Source organism: Lagenorhynchus albirostris, chromosome 2 (genome assembly GCF_949774975.1).
Source record: "Lagenorhynchus albirostris chromosome 2, mLagAlb1.1, whole genome shotgun sequence".
Classification (NCBI taxonomy): Eukaryota; Metazoa; Chordata; class Mammalia; order Artiodactyla; family Delphinidae; genus Lagenorhynchus; species Lagenorhynchus albirostris.
Genome location: NC_083096.1, coordinates 102,663,071 through 102,677,704, shown reverse-complemented (window position 1 = coordinate 102,677,704; position 14,634 = coordinate 102,663,071). Strand labels below are relative to the sequence as shown.

The following is a 14,634-nucleotide window of genomic DNA, read 5'->3' as shown; positions in this document are numbered from 1 at the left end:
TTTCCTATGGCATGGAAAGTCCTGTTGTGCTGAAATATTCCTAATTTTTAAATCTGCTTCTACAAAATATAACTCTTTTGTCTGATTGAGCTATGTAATTTCTGTTGGTAATACTCATACTACTTGCGAGTGATTACATCAGTAATTTTAAAGTGCTATTCTAAAATTGTCATTACTTCCTTAAAAAAAAGAAACCAACAAACATTCCTTTTTAACCTTCTTTAAACAAAATTGAAATATTTTATCTTGGTGTTTTTTTTAAGACCCTGAGGAATATACATTATGCTTTGCCAGGAATCTGATTTTAAAGAATGAAATATGAAATTTTCACTAACAGAAGTTTCTGAATGTATAGACTTTTAATACGGAATAGCATGTAAGCACAGGGTGTTTGTTTCTCCTCTTCATTATAGTGGGAGCTATTTGATCCAAGTAACATGTAACTTTTCTCTCGTGCATTATATGCCATTTCCATCAGCTGAGGGCTTGTAATTCTTCCCTTTTACCATATAGCATCTCAACAGAGTAGGGAATTTGAGGCCTGAGTATCAGGAACAAAAATTCAGATATTTTCCAAAAGGAAACTTTTTGATAGAAGGTTACTAAGCCAACAGGTTAGTAAAAGGTTATGCTTTTTCCTTTAACAGAATTTTTGAATGGCAACAGAAAGCTGGTTGTCTGATTATTTAGATGGCATGTTTTATTTGAGATCAAGGAACTTACATTTTTATCTTGCTATGTTCAAATGGAACACAGGTGTGCTTGGCGTGAAAATTCCAGACTTGTAAACCAGGTTAATTGGGTTAATTATCACACTTCAAAATGTATTTTGGTATTACAAAGGACTCAGTGCCTTTAAATTAGTGAGACTCTTTGAGCATTTAAAATATGATTTGATTTAATTTGATATGTTTACTTAGGACCACATCATATATTAGATCAAGTATATTGATTTTTCAAGTTACAATGAGACTTTTTAATATCAAACTTTGTATTGGTTGATATATTTCACTTACTTTTAAAGATTTGGGTCATATTGTAGAGAGATTCATTGCATACCAATTAATTTCTAAAGAGAAAACTTTGCTATTCCTCTCATCCTTTGTTCTAATGAAGAGAAGAGAAACTTCATTACTCATAAACTTTTTCATTATGTGAGTAAGCATATAGTATTCTGTCTACAGTTCTTTGAGTAGGATATCATAGAACTTGCACATTGGTTAAGTCATTAAATTTTTAGCAAGATATGTTCATAGAAACTGATGTTTTTCAACTAAAAGTTATTCCTTCTATAAAGAAAATGCCACGTGGATCATGTGAACATTTTGTTTTCACTTGGGCATTTCTTTTAAAAACAGATATTTTCTGAAAAAATTCATGGTCCTCCATTTTTCTATTTAGAAGTGATTTCATAATAATGATGAGACACTAATAATAGCCACCTTAGCTTTCTCACAGGTTTGTTACAAGAATCAAGTAGAATAATGTGTGTATTAAAACTGAAATTTCCAAGGGAATACATTTTCATTTCATGATCCATTCCAATTCTGATCCATGAATATGGAGTTCGTTAAGGCTAGTAGATTTGGAAGTCATTCCTGACTGATTGGAGCAGGAACTAATCCCGCAGTGATGCTGCTGGGGATGGAGCAGGGTGCAGGGTAGTGTGCTTACCAAATGCCATCTGTTTGCACAAAACTCTGTCAACTGGTTCATCAGATATGCTTCTGCTTTAGACCCTTTAATCAATAAGTGATTCATCATTTGTCTAGCAGGAAATTGTAGACCTGGGCATCTTTCTTGTTATTGATTCCAAAGTAAAGTTGTGGCCCTTGGATTTCTAAATAGCAATTTTGTATTATATTCTCAGATGTACTCCAATCCTATATTTAAATGCTTCCACATTTAACTTCTTCAGAGTGTTAAATGACTTGCCAGAATTAGTTAAAATTTATTGCACAGATTCTAACATCTTTGTGTCTATTTCATCTCATTGCAGGGTAGTGTCTACGTGTCATTCTTTGGTGGTTGGGGTTATTGGCTTGTACATATTCTTGTTTGATGAGGCTACTATTGCTGATCCACTTTGGTAAGCTGTTTCTTTCCAATATAGTCAATTTGATTTATGTTTTGATTTTAATTATTAATAAGAACATCTCTTTACTTTAAAACAAAACATATTGATGGTTTATGGTTTGTTAAAATGCTTGTGTTCAGACATATTTCAGCAAGGTGCATTAGAATGATTTATTTTAGATTTAATACAAATAATGAGGGCCATTTTGCATTAGTATTGCAATTATTATCCAAAACAGGGAGAATATGATTATTATGTAAGCGTTTATACCGTGTTAGTGAGTGAAATCAAGTTATTGTGAACACTGTTCTGAGTAAAAATAAGTTATTATTGAGATAGGATAGTCAGATAGATAGGATAGACTTAGTCTTTAAATTTATGTTTGACCCATCATTTGATATCAAAGATAGGAAAATGAGAATTATAGATGTCCATGTGAGAGGAATTTAGTACCACATGAGATGATTTGAAGCACGAATAATAATTATGTTTAGCCATAACACGATAATTTGTAAGATGATTCTTTTTTAAGAATTTAAATGTCATTCCAATGAAAGAAGTTTTACGAACTGTACTTCCTGGCATTATATGAGAAGACTTAGTTCAGTTTAGTTTGAGGGATTGGGAGTGTTTTGAAAAAGCACTGCACAGGGATGTGATAGACGTGGGTTCTGAGGGATGTGGGGCAATTTGACCAGGTCTTTTGACCATCTCTATTTGACTGCAATGATGTTGTTTTTTATTCATAAATATGGAATTATGCTGGTCAGAGTTATACCAGTATTCATACATTTTCACTGAGAAGATATTTTTCAAAGTGAATTAATTTAGTGAATTTCATTCCTTGACCAAGTTTTAATGTGCTCTACCTAAACAATTGCTACTTTTTTTTCATATTTTTATTTTACCCACATGATTGTCCACAGAACCAGTTGTTTTGGGAAGTAAATTTTATAACAAAGATTTGATTCGTTGACCAATTTGTCCTTATCAAATTTTTACCTATTATATTTTTTGATATTTTAACATTTTCTTAGATACCATAATTTATTCCAGGTCCAATTTTCCTGGATCATATTTACAGATCAAAATTTGTAAAGAAGACATGACTTCTACTAAATATTTCCACTTGTAGTTTACCTGTTGTCAGTTTTATTTTATGTTCATTTTACCAGTAGTTCACATTAAAAGTCAGATAAAGGACTGATAATTTGTATCTGTTTCTTGGAGCCAAGAGCATGAGCAGGGCAAAAGTGTAGGATCTTGATATGTGTAAGGGTCGAAAAAGCAGGATTAAATTGTTCTGTTCCGATCAATTTCTAACTTGTGATAACAGGCAAATCTCTCCAGTCCTCAGTAAAGTGAGGGTAACAGTATAGTGCCTCTAAATCAGGGGCAGGCTAGATGATTTCTTGAGGCTATTTGAGTCTCTGATTCAGAATAAGGAATCAAAACAACAACAACCAGCATCTGGAATTCCATTTGAGTCCTTTCACAAACAAATCATATGAGAACACACTTATAAAATGTTGTCTTTTGGTAATATTATTTTCATAAAACTTTGGGCTAATAAGTATAAGCAATTATGATTATTGCAGTTAGAAGCATTGTAGCTAACACAGTACCTTGTGCAAATGACAAGTTACCATTTGAGCACCTATAGAGAACATTTAAATTATATTTAAATCTCAATAGAAAAAAAGTAGCTGTCATCTATAACCATGTGCTAAAAAAAGGAACCTGTTTTTTAATATTTATAGGGGTGATCCATCTCTTGTGAAAGTGAATATTGCTATTGCTTCAGGCTACCTCATTTCTGGTATGTGATATGTTGTTCACTGTCTGTTTCTTTTTAGACTACTTATGGAATTATGCAAAGAATACATACATAGTCTATGCTTTTGGTTTATTTATTTAAGAAGCAACTTTTAGGATCCATACTGAGGGAAAAAAATATCTGCTGTAATGGTAGAACATGAAACATTTTTCATGTTGGCTCTCTGGTTCTCAAAGATCAGAGCTGCAGAGTGGGGCCTCAGTTAGGCCTGGATTTTTTTTTTTTTTTTACTAGTGATGGTTCCTTTTTGGACTAAAGAGTTGCTCAGGTGCAATTACCATGATGCTAAGGAAGTTTAAGCCTCAGGGTCCTCACTTGCAAGGGCCCTTGAAATGTGCTCCCATGGTCATGGTTTTGTATTGTTTTGGTAAGACTTGCAAAAGTAAGGTATTTTAGTCATAATCAGTTAAGATCATGGACTCTTTCTACTTCACATTTCCCTCTGTCATATTTTCTCTCATGTTGGATGAGGTTGGAATAACCTTTTACACAACGAGAGAGAGGGGAAGTTAAGTTGAGAATATGCCATTTAAACTGCTCTTTGAAAAGACATTTTGGACTGTCTCAATAAAACGAGAAATAAGAGATCTCTGATTTGGACATTTATGCAAGGAACCCTATTTTGTAATTTTCAAATTTAATAAACAGCTGAAAGAAAATCCAAGTAAAAATAATGGACTATGAAACAAAAGTGATAAAGATGAGTGATGGACTCGGTAGAAAATTTTCTGCCATCAAGAAGTGAATTGTAAAAAAAAAATTAGATTAAACTAAAACAGTAATTTATTAAGAGGAAAAGATACATTTGGGATAGAAATAATGAATAGGCTATTGGATTATTCAACGGCCCAATTAAAAGAAGAGTGTATCTTGTGGACATGTTGGGAAAAGATTTGCTGTTTGGCACAAAATGCTGTCATTGACAAGGTTAACACAAAATTTATAATATGCCTCATACACTGGTTAATGAGTATTGTCAATTCAGAGAGTAGTTACTACCCAGGAAATCTTGTATGAAAGAAACTTGATAAAGATTTTCTCAAATAAGGTAATAATTCAAAACACTTAAAAATAAGTTATGAACTGAAACAAACTTTCTAAACCAAGCTGAATGAAAGGTGAATTCTTTTATTCTCTCTATAGAAAATATTATAAGATCATTATCATATAAATTGGTGACCAAAGAATATACAGCCAAATATAGGAAAAATGTATCTAGAGAAGCATATCAGGCAGTTAATTTCTAATAGTTTTAAATTTTCTTGATTTCCACATTTGTGGTATTTTTTCCTCTCCTTAAAATTTATAATCTGATGATTTCTTTTACCTTTATATATATTCACATCTAGTTTTGTATTAGTAATTTTTATTTTTTATAAAAGAAGCTCCTCATGCTATAAGCTCCAAACCCACAAAACCTGAATCAGACTCTGGTTTCCATCCATGATTGCCATTTGTTTCCAGGTTTAAATTTCATGTTTAACCATTTGGTAAAGAAAAAACTTGTGTTCACAGTTTGAGATGTTTCTGTTTTATTAAATGAAACAATTTTCTGAATTGTGGTATTGATTTAGAATTTAAAGAAAAATGGATGCCTTGAGCTCTTTTTTAAGATATCTTTTTAATAGTTATAGTTCTTCGTGTTTGGGTTTTTTTTTTTTGCTATTTTGATATTTAACCACATTTTATGTTAACTTTAAAATTCTTTTGCTGAATTTGTGTTATACACGAGTTAGTCGTTTTATACCTTTTCTGAGATCGTCTTATCTGATTGAGTTATTATAGTGACAAAAATCAGTAATTTAGCCTTATTTTAAAATTATTTTTATTCTGTAATATTTTCATTTTATTTAACCCTTGTAACAAGTTAATTTGTTTATACTTTCAACAAATACGTTACATTACATAGCTATACGCCTGGCACTGTGCTGGATGCCCACACTTGGTCCTCTTCCTAGAGAAGTCCCAGTAGTGTAGGGGAGACAGTTATCTGGAAGCACATACTTCATGGTAAAAGGGGTAGTTGAGCTCCTGATGTACGAGACGAGTGCTGTGGGCTCAGAGTGGACTGTGATGTGATGTCAGGAGAAAGTTAAATACACTTGAAAAACAATGAAGCTTTCTTCCTGTGTAATATCTTATTTTTCCTTGTTACAGATTTGTTGATTCTCATTTGGTATTGGAAAGTGATTGGTGACAAGTATTTTATAATTCACCATTGTACAGCGCTGTATGCATACTACTTTGTACTGGTGAGTGCCAGGATTTACAGTGGTCTGACAAGCAGACAAGATTGGGAATAACGACTCAAGGGTGAAGATAAATCTAAACATACAATTCTTAATTTATAAAGATCAACCCCAAATACATTCAGGAATCACTCTTGTGATGTTATCCTGTGTATTAACAAAAATAATAGCTTTACTTACGCATTTGTATTAGTGCGTCTATTTGGATTCACACACTTTGAGAAAGTCAGATGACCCCAATTTCCTGAATGTTCACTCAAAACCTTTAGGATCATGTGGCTACTGATATTTGTCTGTCTTTCTAGATGCATGTATGTTTTATCAGCTGGAGCTAGATGTAGATTCCTGTATAACCAGCTGAAGTATCTCTTTTCTGTTTAATTTCATATACCGTTCCACGTACAAGCACAGTTACACTTGAGTACGCTAGAGCAGGGGGGGAGGGGGAGGGGGAGGGGGGAGTCTTGTTCAGAGGCTTCATCAGAACTTCCAGACTGAGCTAATAGAGGATCCAGCAAATCTGGGGCACTAGTGCATATTAACTTTTATTTCTAACATTATTTTAATACATTATACATTTGTAAATTAGCAATTTTATATCCCTTACATCTTTGTTAGGTTTCTTCTCAATCAATTATTTTTCAGCCTATATAGACCACCAAACCCAAGATAGATACTGGGAAATAATAGACGTATGTAAACTCGAATAGTATAAATTTTATGTAATACATGTGGTATACCATTCCATGTTTTTCCTGTTTTAAAACATAAATGTAACCACTGGCTTTTTTTTTTCTTATTTGGTATTACTAAAATCTATATATTACTGGACATTTGTGACGATTTTGAGGGCTTTTAAAAAACTCATACAAATGTGTATTAATAATATTCTTCTATTTTTCTTTATATTGCCCCACACAAGGATAGCTGGTGAATAAGACATCAGATTACATTATTTCTGCAAGAATAAGATACATCAAAGCATCTCTTTATATCACCCATTTAAAGTTATAAGTCTAAATAATTAATGTAAATGTTTTAAAAACTATGCTGGTTTTAATGTTATAAATAAGTAGGTATTTATAGGATCCCAGTAGGGATCCATAATCACTTTATTCTTCTGAAGCAATAGGCTGTTTTTACTGGCATTTCCTACTGTTTATTTCCTTGTCTTCCTTTTTAGATTTTAATACATTATAGGTAGTTATAACATATAGACTTCTACCTTTTACAGGTCTTAGATAGTTGCAATACATGCACTTTGTTTCCTGAACACTTTTGCTAAAGAGACGTGGAAACTGACTAACAAAATATTGGTTGACTCAGGGAAGAATGTGTGTGGGTACTCGTGTGAGTTTAATATCCTGCTGCAGGTTAGAAGTATGGTCTCTAAACATGAGTCACAAATAATCATTGTGCTATGAAACGAATATAAGCTGGTGAAAGATAACAGGTCATTTACATGCATTTGTAAATGTGACTAGTAAGAACTGCTGTTCTCTCTCGGCCACTGAAGTCACAGGTCTGGCAAATGGCTGCTGTGCATGGAATGGCAAGTTGAATATTTCATTATGTGGGAGGAATACTGTTTTCTCTTTGGACTTTTATGCCTTTATAAAATGTTAGTGAAGTGAATGCTGGATTTTTAAAAAAGAAATTAACTGCTGCCTTATTTAGTAAAGTTGATAAGAAAATCAACTGCAATTTTTTCAAGAGATGGTTGCTTTTTTGATATGTCTTCCTTTGTTCTATTGTCTGAAATAAATGAATGGTATGAAAGAAAATTATCTAATTAAAGTGAATCTATTCATAGGGAAACAAAATAGAAACAAAATTGATGAAATAAATATTTATAGATGTAGAGATCCTATGTCATTTATAGATCTTACATTTACTATTTGAATATAAGAAAAATTTTTCCCATGCAATGAATTCCCAGGTTACTTTGTGCATTTTAAGTAAGGCTAACAAAATACCAACAGCAAGTACTACTACTATTATTATTTTGTATAAACTTTATGAAATTCTTATCCCTTATGCAATGAGAACTGACATTTGGAAAGCACTTCGACTTGATACTTCTGCAACTATTTAAGCTGTTTGTAGTAAGCTTTTTTTCTTAAAAGATTTTCTAACTGGAACTAATTAAAACTTAAAGTGAAGAATAGAGGCTAATTACCTGTAGGTTTTAAATGTACGCCCTACTGAATAGTTGAATGTAAATAACAACGTTACCTTATCTGACGTAACAAAAGTAAGTCTTTTTTTTTTTTTAATTTTTTTGCGGTATGCGGGCCTCTCACTGTTGTGGCCTCTCCCATTGCGGAGCACAGGCTCCGGACGTGCAGGCTCAGCGGCCATGGCTCACGGGCCCAGCCGCTCCGCGGCATGTGGGATCCTCCCGGACTGGGGCACGAACCCGTGTCCCCTGCATTGGCAGGCGGACTCTCAACCACTGCGCCACCAGGGAAGCCCTTTTTTTTTTTTTTTTTTTTTTTTTTTAAGTAAGAGTCTTTTGAACTTAGGGTATTGTAGGTTGTAAATAAGTTATATAATGTCTTGATCCTCTCTCTAATATATTTACTGGAGTTTTAAAATTATCTCATGGAATAATTTAGAGCTTAAGAAATCTTCTCTTCTGCCTACATAGAAAGGTAAAAATCCTACAGCTTTTTTCTTGATATTCAGCTTTCATCCCTTGGGCAGGATACTTATTATCAGGGAAAATATGACAGGTTAATCTCTTATCATAAAGGAAGTGACACATTTAGGCTTTAATGTTCTATGTTTAGGGATAAACCATCCTCTTTTGTTCTCCCTTTCTGACATCTTGGATAACGTTAGTTTTCTCCTGTATTCCTTGTGAATCACCTCCTCTCCCCAATCAAACCACATCTTTAGATACTGAGTTATAGTATATTTGGGAAACTTTTAAACTTGACAAGAAAATTACTGAGTCTCTGCCTACTTTGCCAACTCTTCTGCATCTTTCCATTACCCTAGGATCTAATCATTAAACCATTCTGCTGCAATTTAAGAAGAAAATTTGGTTTCAAATGCCTCTTGTTACATTTATTTAAGGGTATTAGTATTAGTTGTGATACTTTAAAGGTGAAGATTTTTGATTTTTGTTTAATATTTTACCCCAGTTATCTGTGTTTTAAAAACCTTTTGCAAACAATTGTGTATGAAGTGGTACTGAAAAATGGATTCGTTATGTAAGATAAGGTAAAGTTGTAATTTACGTCAGGAGACAAGAAGTAGAAAAATACTGGTCTTATGTTTAGTTTAAACAAAAATTTCCACAGTGCTGTGAAACAAATGCCATGACTCACTAACATTTTATCATTAACAGTGTTAAAAAAGAAAAACTACTGTTTTAAGGTGAGTTAAATAGTGTTGCATGTTCTCAGTTACACTTAAATAATGTATTTCCTTTTTTTCTCCCATTAAGATAGCCTTAAAGAAAAATTTTAGGTAACTATAGTGGCTGTTACAGCAACATTTTAAGATAACAAAATTTCAAAAATTAACTTTGCTGTAGACTAGGTAGGTATTAAAAATAGGTACTTAATATAGCTCACTAAAGCAAGAATCACTAGTAAGGTCTTTGTGATTTCTATTTCCCACTAAATTTATATATAATAAGACATCTTAAGTATTTAAATCAAACAAAAATATTTTTAGAAGTTGTATAATATGTTAGATAACTTTTTTTCCTACTGAAATAAAAGATTGATAGCTTTCTTATACAGTAATGAATGATAGACTAGCAGAAGTAAGTCTTAGAAATTGTTTTATTAGTATATCTATAGCTCGCTTATACAAATCTATATAAAAGCGCTATGATACAGTTAGTTTATTACTTTTACTACTAACTGAGGGATTAGCCATGGTAAAAATATTAAGTGCTCAGTTTTTTATTCATAAAATATGTGTTCTATGTGTGTGTATATGTAAAGATACACACATATTCCATATAGGTATGTGTGTTTTTGGTTTTGGAATTTGTTTCAGTATTTCATTTTCAATATAGAATACCTGATGTGAGCATTTCTTTCCCATATTTCACGAACATAACAAACCTCCTCTAAGGCCTTCCTCAGTTTCGGTAAGGAGGAATTCTTCTCTTTCTTCCTGGTTCTGTGTTTACTGCTTCATGCTCTTGTGGGCACAGAGCATCTCCTCAGATATGCATAGTGGGATTACCTTAGCAGAGCTGTGTCCCTTTCTTTCTCTAAGCTGGCCTGATTTTTTGAAACCTATTTCCCTTTAATAACCAGGAAAGAAAACAGTTCATGTATTGGACTTGATGTGTGATGATAAAATAGGTGTCAACGAAGAGGATTGCCATGTCCACCCTAGTCGATATTTTGTTCTTAATTAGGTTTTTTAAAAAGAAATCTTATATGATTCTTCTTACATGAGGTAACTAAAGTAGTCAAATTCCTAGAGACAGAAAATAAGATAGGGGCTGGATGAAGGGGGTGTTGGGAAGTTACTGTTTATGGGTAAGAGTTTCAGTTGGGAATATAAAGAAGTTCTGGAGGTGGATAGGTGATAGCAGCACAACAACATGAATGTACTTAATGCCACTGAACTGTACACTTAAAAGTGGTTAAAAGGGTAAATTTTGTGTTATGTATGTTTTACCACAATAAAATAAAGTTTAAAATATGCAAGCTTATCAATTAACTGAAGCAAGGTTAGGAAGAGGAACTAATAATATGTTGGATGATGGATTACATTTTTTAAAGTTTCAGGCTGGAATAATAAGCTGAAACAAATAGATGGAACCGGATAGTGATGAATGTCAAGTTTTGCACTTGGACTTGACAATGTATAAAAAGAGAGGAATGACTGGGAAGTGGCGGATGACCACAATTGTAGTTGTACCAATAGCACGTCACATCTGCTAAAAAAGAAAGCTGTTTTTAAATGTTTACTCTATTCGGGGAGGTACAGTATCCAGTTCAAACAAATTACAGTTTCCTAGTTAGACCATACTCACAGCATCTGGAGTCTCTAAAATTGCATATGTTCTGGGGCGAGCTGCCAGATAACTGTAGAGGGGAGATTAGATTAGGTGGCTATTGCCCTGGGATAAACAACTGAAGGACCCAGAGAGGTCAGCTTAGAAAAGATAAGTTGTAGGACAACTACATGGCTTTGAAATGTCCTTGGAAATACGAAAGGACTGTTAAGTGGAAGAGGAAGTAGACTTACTCTGATTTAATTCAGACATTGGAATTAGGACCAATGGGGATGGTAAAGAGAGGTAGGGGAGACTGCTGTTTTACAAAAGAGACATTCCCAGTGAATAGAGTATAACAACAGCCTTTTAAAGTGGTTCTTTTTACCATAAGATATCTTCAATCAGATGGATATAATAAGTAGAAGCTTTAGGTCGGAGCTTATACTAAATCGTCTTTAAAGTTCTATAAGTCTGAGATTCTGTGATTCAACTGTTTTGATGAAATGATTGGATTTAGTTCTAATACTGGAGAGCTAGGCAATGGGCAAGTAAGAATAAGCTACGTTTTGTCACCAAGTTCTTAAGTAACCCAGGGAGGAAGGGGTGAAAGCAGCTGGTCTGCAGATCCATTTACTTCCTTGGGAGAAAGGGAGGGGAAGAAAAGAAGGCAAGTGACCCAGGTCTAATCTCCTTGTCGACAGGACCTTTGGGTAAATAGGGTATGTACTGACATTTGTTAGGAGAAAGAGGTCTTAACTCTGGAATGCTCTTAGCCTGTTCCTGGCTAAGGATTCCTATAGTAAAGAGAACCCAGGCTCTGTGAGGCCTGGCTCTTTGGAGAATGTCATGTAGTCTGTACAGTTGTTTGGAGGTATAAAATGGAGATGTTTTATAAGATAAACTCTCACTGCATGTGAGGAACTTGGTGAACCTCACCTAGTAGAGCCTTCACATCTTCTGGGCCAGTGCTGCTTGTTCAACACAGGAAGGACCTGGCTTGCCAACTGCCCTTCACGTCCCAAGCCTCTCTCTACTTCCTCTGAATTATCTGATAGCCTCTATCCTTGTAGTAGTTAGTAAAGCTTAATTCTAGGTAAGATCACTGTTTCACATGAGCCAGATTGGGCAATCCAATCCGGTCCTGTGTGTTAGCTCAAACCTTCAACTCTGTCTTATAAGTAAATAACCAAAAACCTTGAATGATTAAAGTTAGGCAGAGTAATTAAATATAGGATAGATTTTGTTCCCAAATCTCATTTCTAGATTCATGGTGCTCTGAAAGGGTTTCCCATGGAAATGTCCTAAGATTATGGGTCAGTCTAAATAGCCTAGAAAAAGTACCTCCTAATTGCTACAGTAGAACATAGTCACATTTTTATATAAACCCCAGTGCCCATAACTTACCTCACACCAATTACATAGCCCTAGTGGTGGGAAAGTGTGCCCATCCCACTCCAAGCCATTGATAGTGGCACGGTATTTAGTATCATGCTAGTAGTAGTAGGTGCATAATAATTTTATTTATCTTTCTCCCTCACCTTCTAAATTCCTGACCCTAGCCACTCTTGGCTGTTAGAAAATTAAATGTCCTGTGATAAGAAAATCCAGATTTTCATAATCACTGGCTGAAAGGAAAATTTTCTTTCAAGCTCTGGAAGGGATCAGACAAATCTTATTTTGTTTTCCCTCATAGAGTCATGCAGAGGCCATGGCCAGTATGAATTTTACAATAGGCAAAGCTCCTTAAAAGATAGATGGCAGAAGTGGAAACACCACATTGACCAGAGTCAGTTGTGAGTTTTGCCATAATTTACTAACAGTAAAGCATCAAAATGTATAATTTATTAGAGCTGAATTAAACCTGTCCTCTTACTAGTGTCTGTCTCACTTGTATTTTAGTAGGTTTTGTTGGTGGGGTAAGGATAAGGTAACAAGGAATTATACATAACCTGAATCTTATCTAATGGCCACCTGTGCCTGTGGAAGCCTGTGCCACACGTGATACTGACTCTCATGGGTGAACTGGATTAAACAGGTCGAGAGTCATTGATGTGCAGGATCAGAGACTATGGAAGCCAGGCTACTGACGCATAGTTCACTGGCTCGCAGTGGTTTTGAACTGAGGAGGTGGTGGTGGGGAGAGGTAAGGAATTAAGAATATGATAGCTACCTAATTCAGTCCTGCAGGTTCCGAGATTTAACTATGGGAAACTGTCTTTAAAAATTCAAGTAACACATCACCCAGTGACAACTCTGTAATGCTATAGCAATTTAGAAAATGGAAAGATGAATGTGTTAATTTCCATTATTTTTTTTGTCTGAATATGCATGTTTATAAAAAAATTCTGAGTCTGTAGACATACAGGGCTTAGTAAGTATAACGTTTTCTAGGTCTGAGTCTCCAGAGATAACTACTGACAATACTTATGTATATTCTTGCAGTTTATATAAATTGTTCGGGAATTTTCATATATATATATATATATATATTTGTGTTTCTTTAAAATTTTCCAAGAGAGCTTTTGAGGTAGATGAGACTTAGTCAGTCTTCCAAAACAAAAGATAAAAGCATGTTTAGATCAGCAGATAAAAGTAGGGAAGGCTTTCTAGGTTGGAAAACATGAGGAGAAGAGGTCAGATCTTCATGGGTGGTAGGAAGGACTTGGGTTGTCAGCCTACGGGATTCATGTGGGCTCAGCGGTGGTTGTACATTTGGATGAGTCAGATGGGGCTGCCTGATGGAGTGAACATTCTAACTCATCAGCCTTGCATTTTACTTTTCACAGAATTGTTGTAGGACCTTTGGCCAAAAGATAACTTGATGCAGTTGGCATATTAGAAAAATAAATCTGGTGGTGATAACATAGGAAAAAGAAAGCTGCATGGGAGATCTCTTTGAGGAGGTTATTGGAATAATGTGATGATAGATTATGAAGAACGTAACTTTGGTGGTTTTATTAGTGAGGAAGAAACTAAACTAAAAGCCATTTTGTAGTCAATAGGTCATGGTGACTAATTTTGGATTTCAGAGAAGGAAGGAAAAGAAGAAGGCAAGGTGACCCAGGGCATTAGAGAAATGTGCGACCCTGAAGGAAATGGGAGAAAGAGTTTGGGCAGGAATATGCTTGTAGATGTTGTGAGGTTTGTGGTGATACATGGTTATTCCAGGGGAGAAGGGCCCATGTGCCATTAGAAATAAGGTGTGTCTTGTTGGGGGAGGGCAGTCAGGGTCAGGGACCAGAAAGAAGGTTGGTCCTGTAAAAGAAGCAGAGGAGAATTTCAGAAGGGTAGAAAGAAAACCACAAAAGAATACATTTGGAAAACTGTGGTTAAGGCCCCTTACAGCAACACTGTAAGTTAAAAAGCTATCATAAGTAATGTACAAGCAGAGGGTATTTGAAAAAATTAATTAGGTCATTCATTGTTATTTGAAGATTAGAATATATTGACAAGCAAAAAAGAAAAAACAATGTCCCAATCCCACAACCCAGAGATA

The 14,634-nt window shown here is 34.5% G+C and overlaps 1 protein-coding gene across 3 annotated transcripts in view; it reads left to right on the top strand.

Annotated features, from left to right (window-relative positions):
• The window catches only part of TLCD4 (TLC domain containing 4), a 62,482-nt gene that overhangs the window by 24,246 nt on the left and 23,602 nt on the right, over positions 1-14,634 (top strand). For all 3 annotated transcript variants that reach the window (XM_060139539.1, XM_060139538.1, XM_060139540.1), the window contains 3 exons: positions 2,000-2,089; positions 3,838-3,896; positions 6,072-6,166. In XM_060139539.1, the coding sequence (XP_059995522.1) occupies positions 2,000-2,089; positions 3,838-3,896; positions 6,072-6,166 (244 nt within the window). The remainder of the gene's footprint in view (positions 1-1,999; positions 2,090-3,837; positions 3,897-6,071; positions 6,167-14,634) is intronic.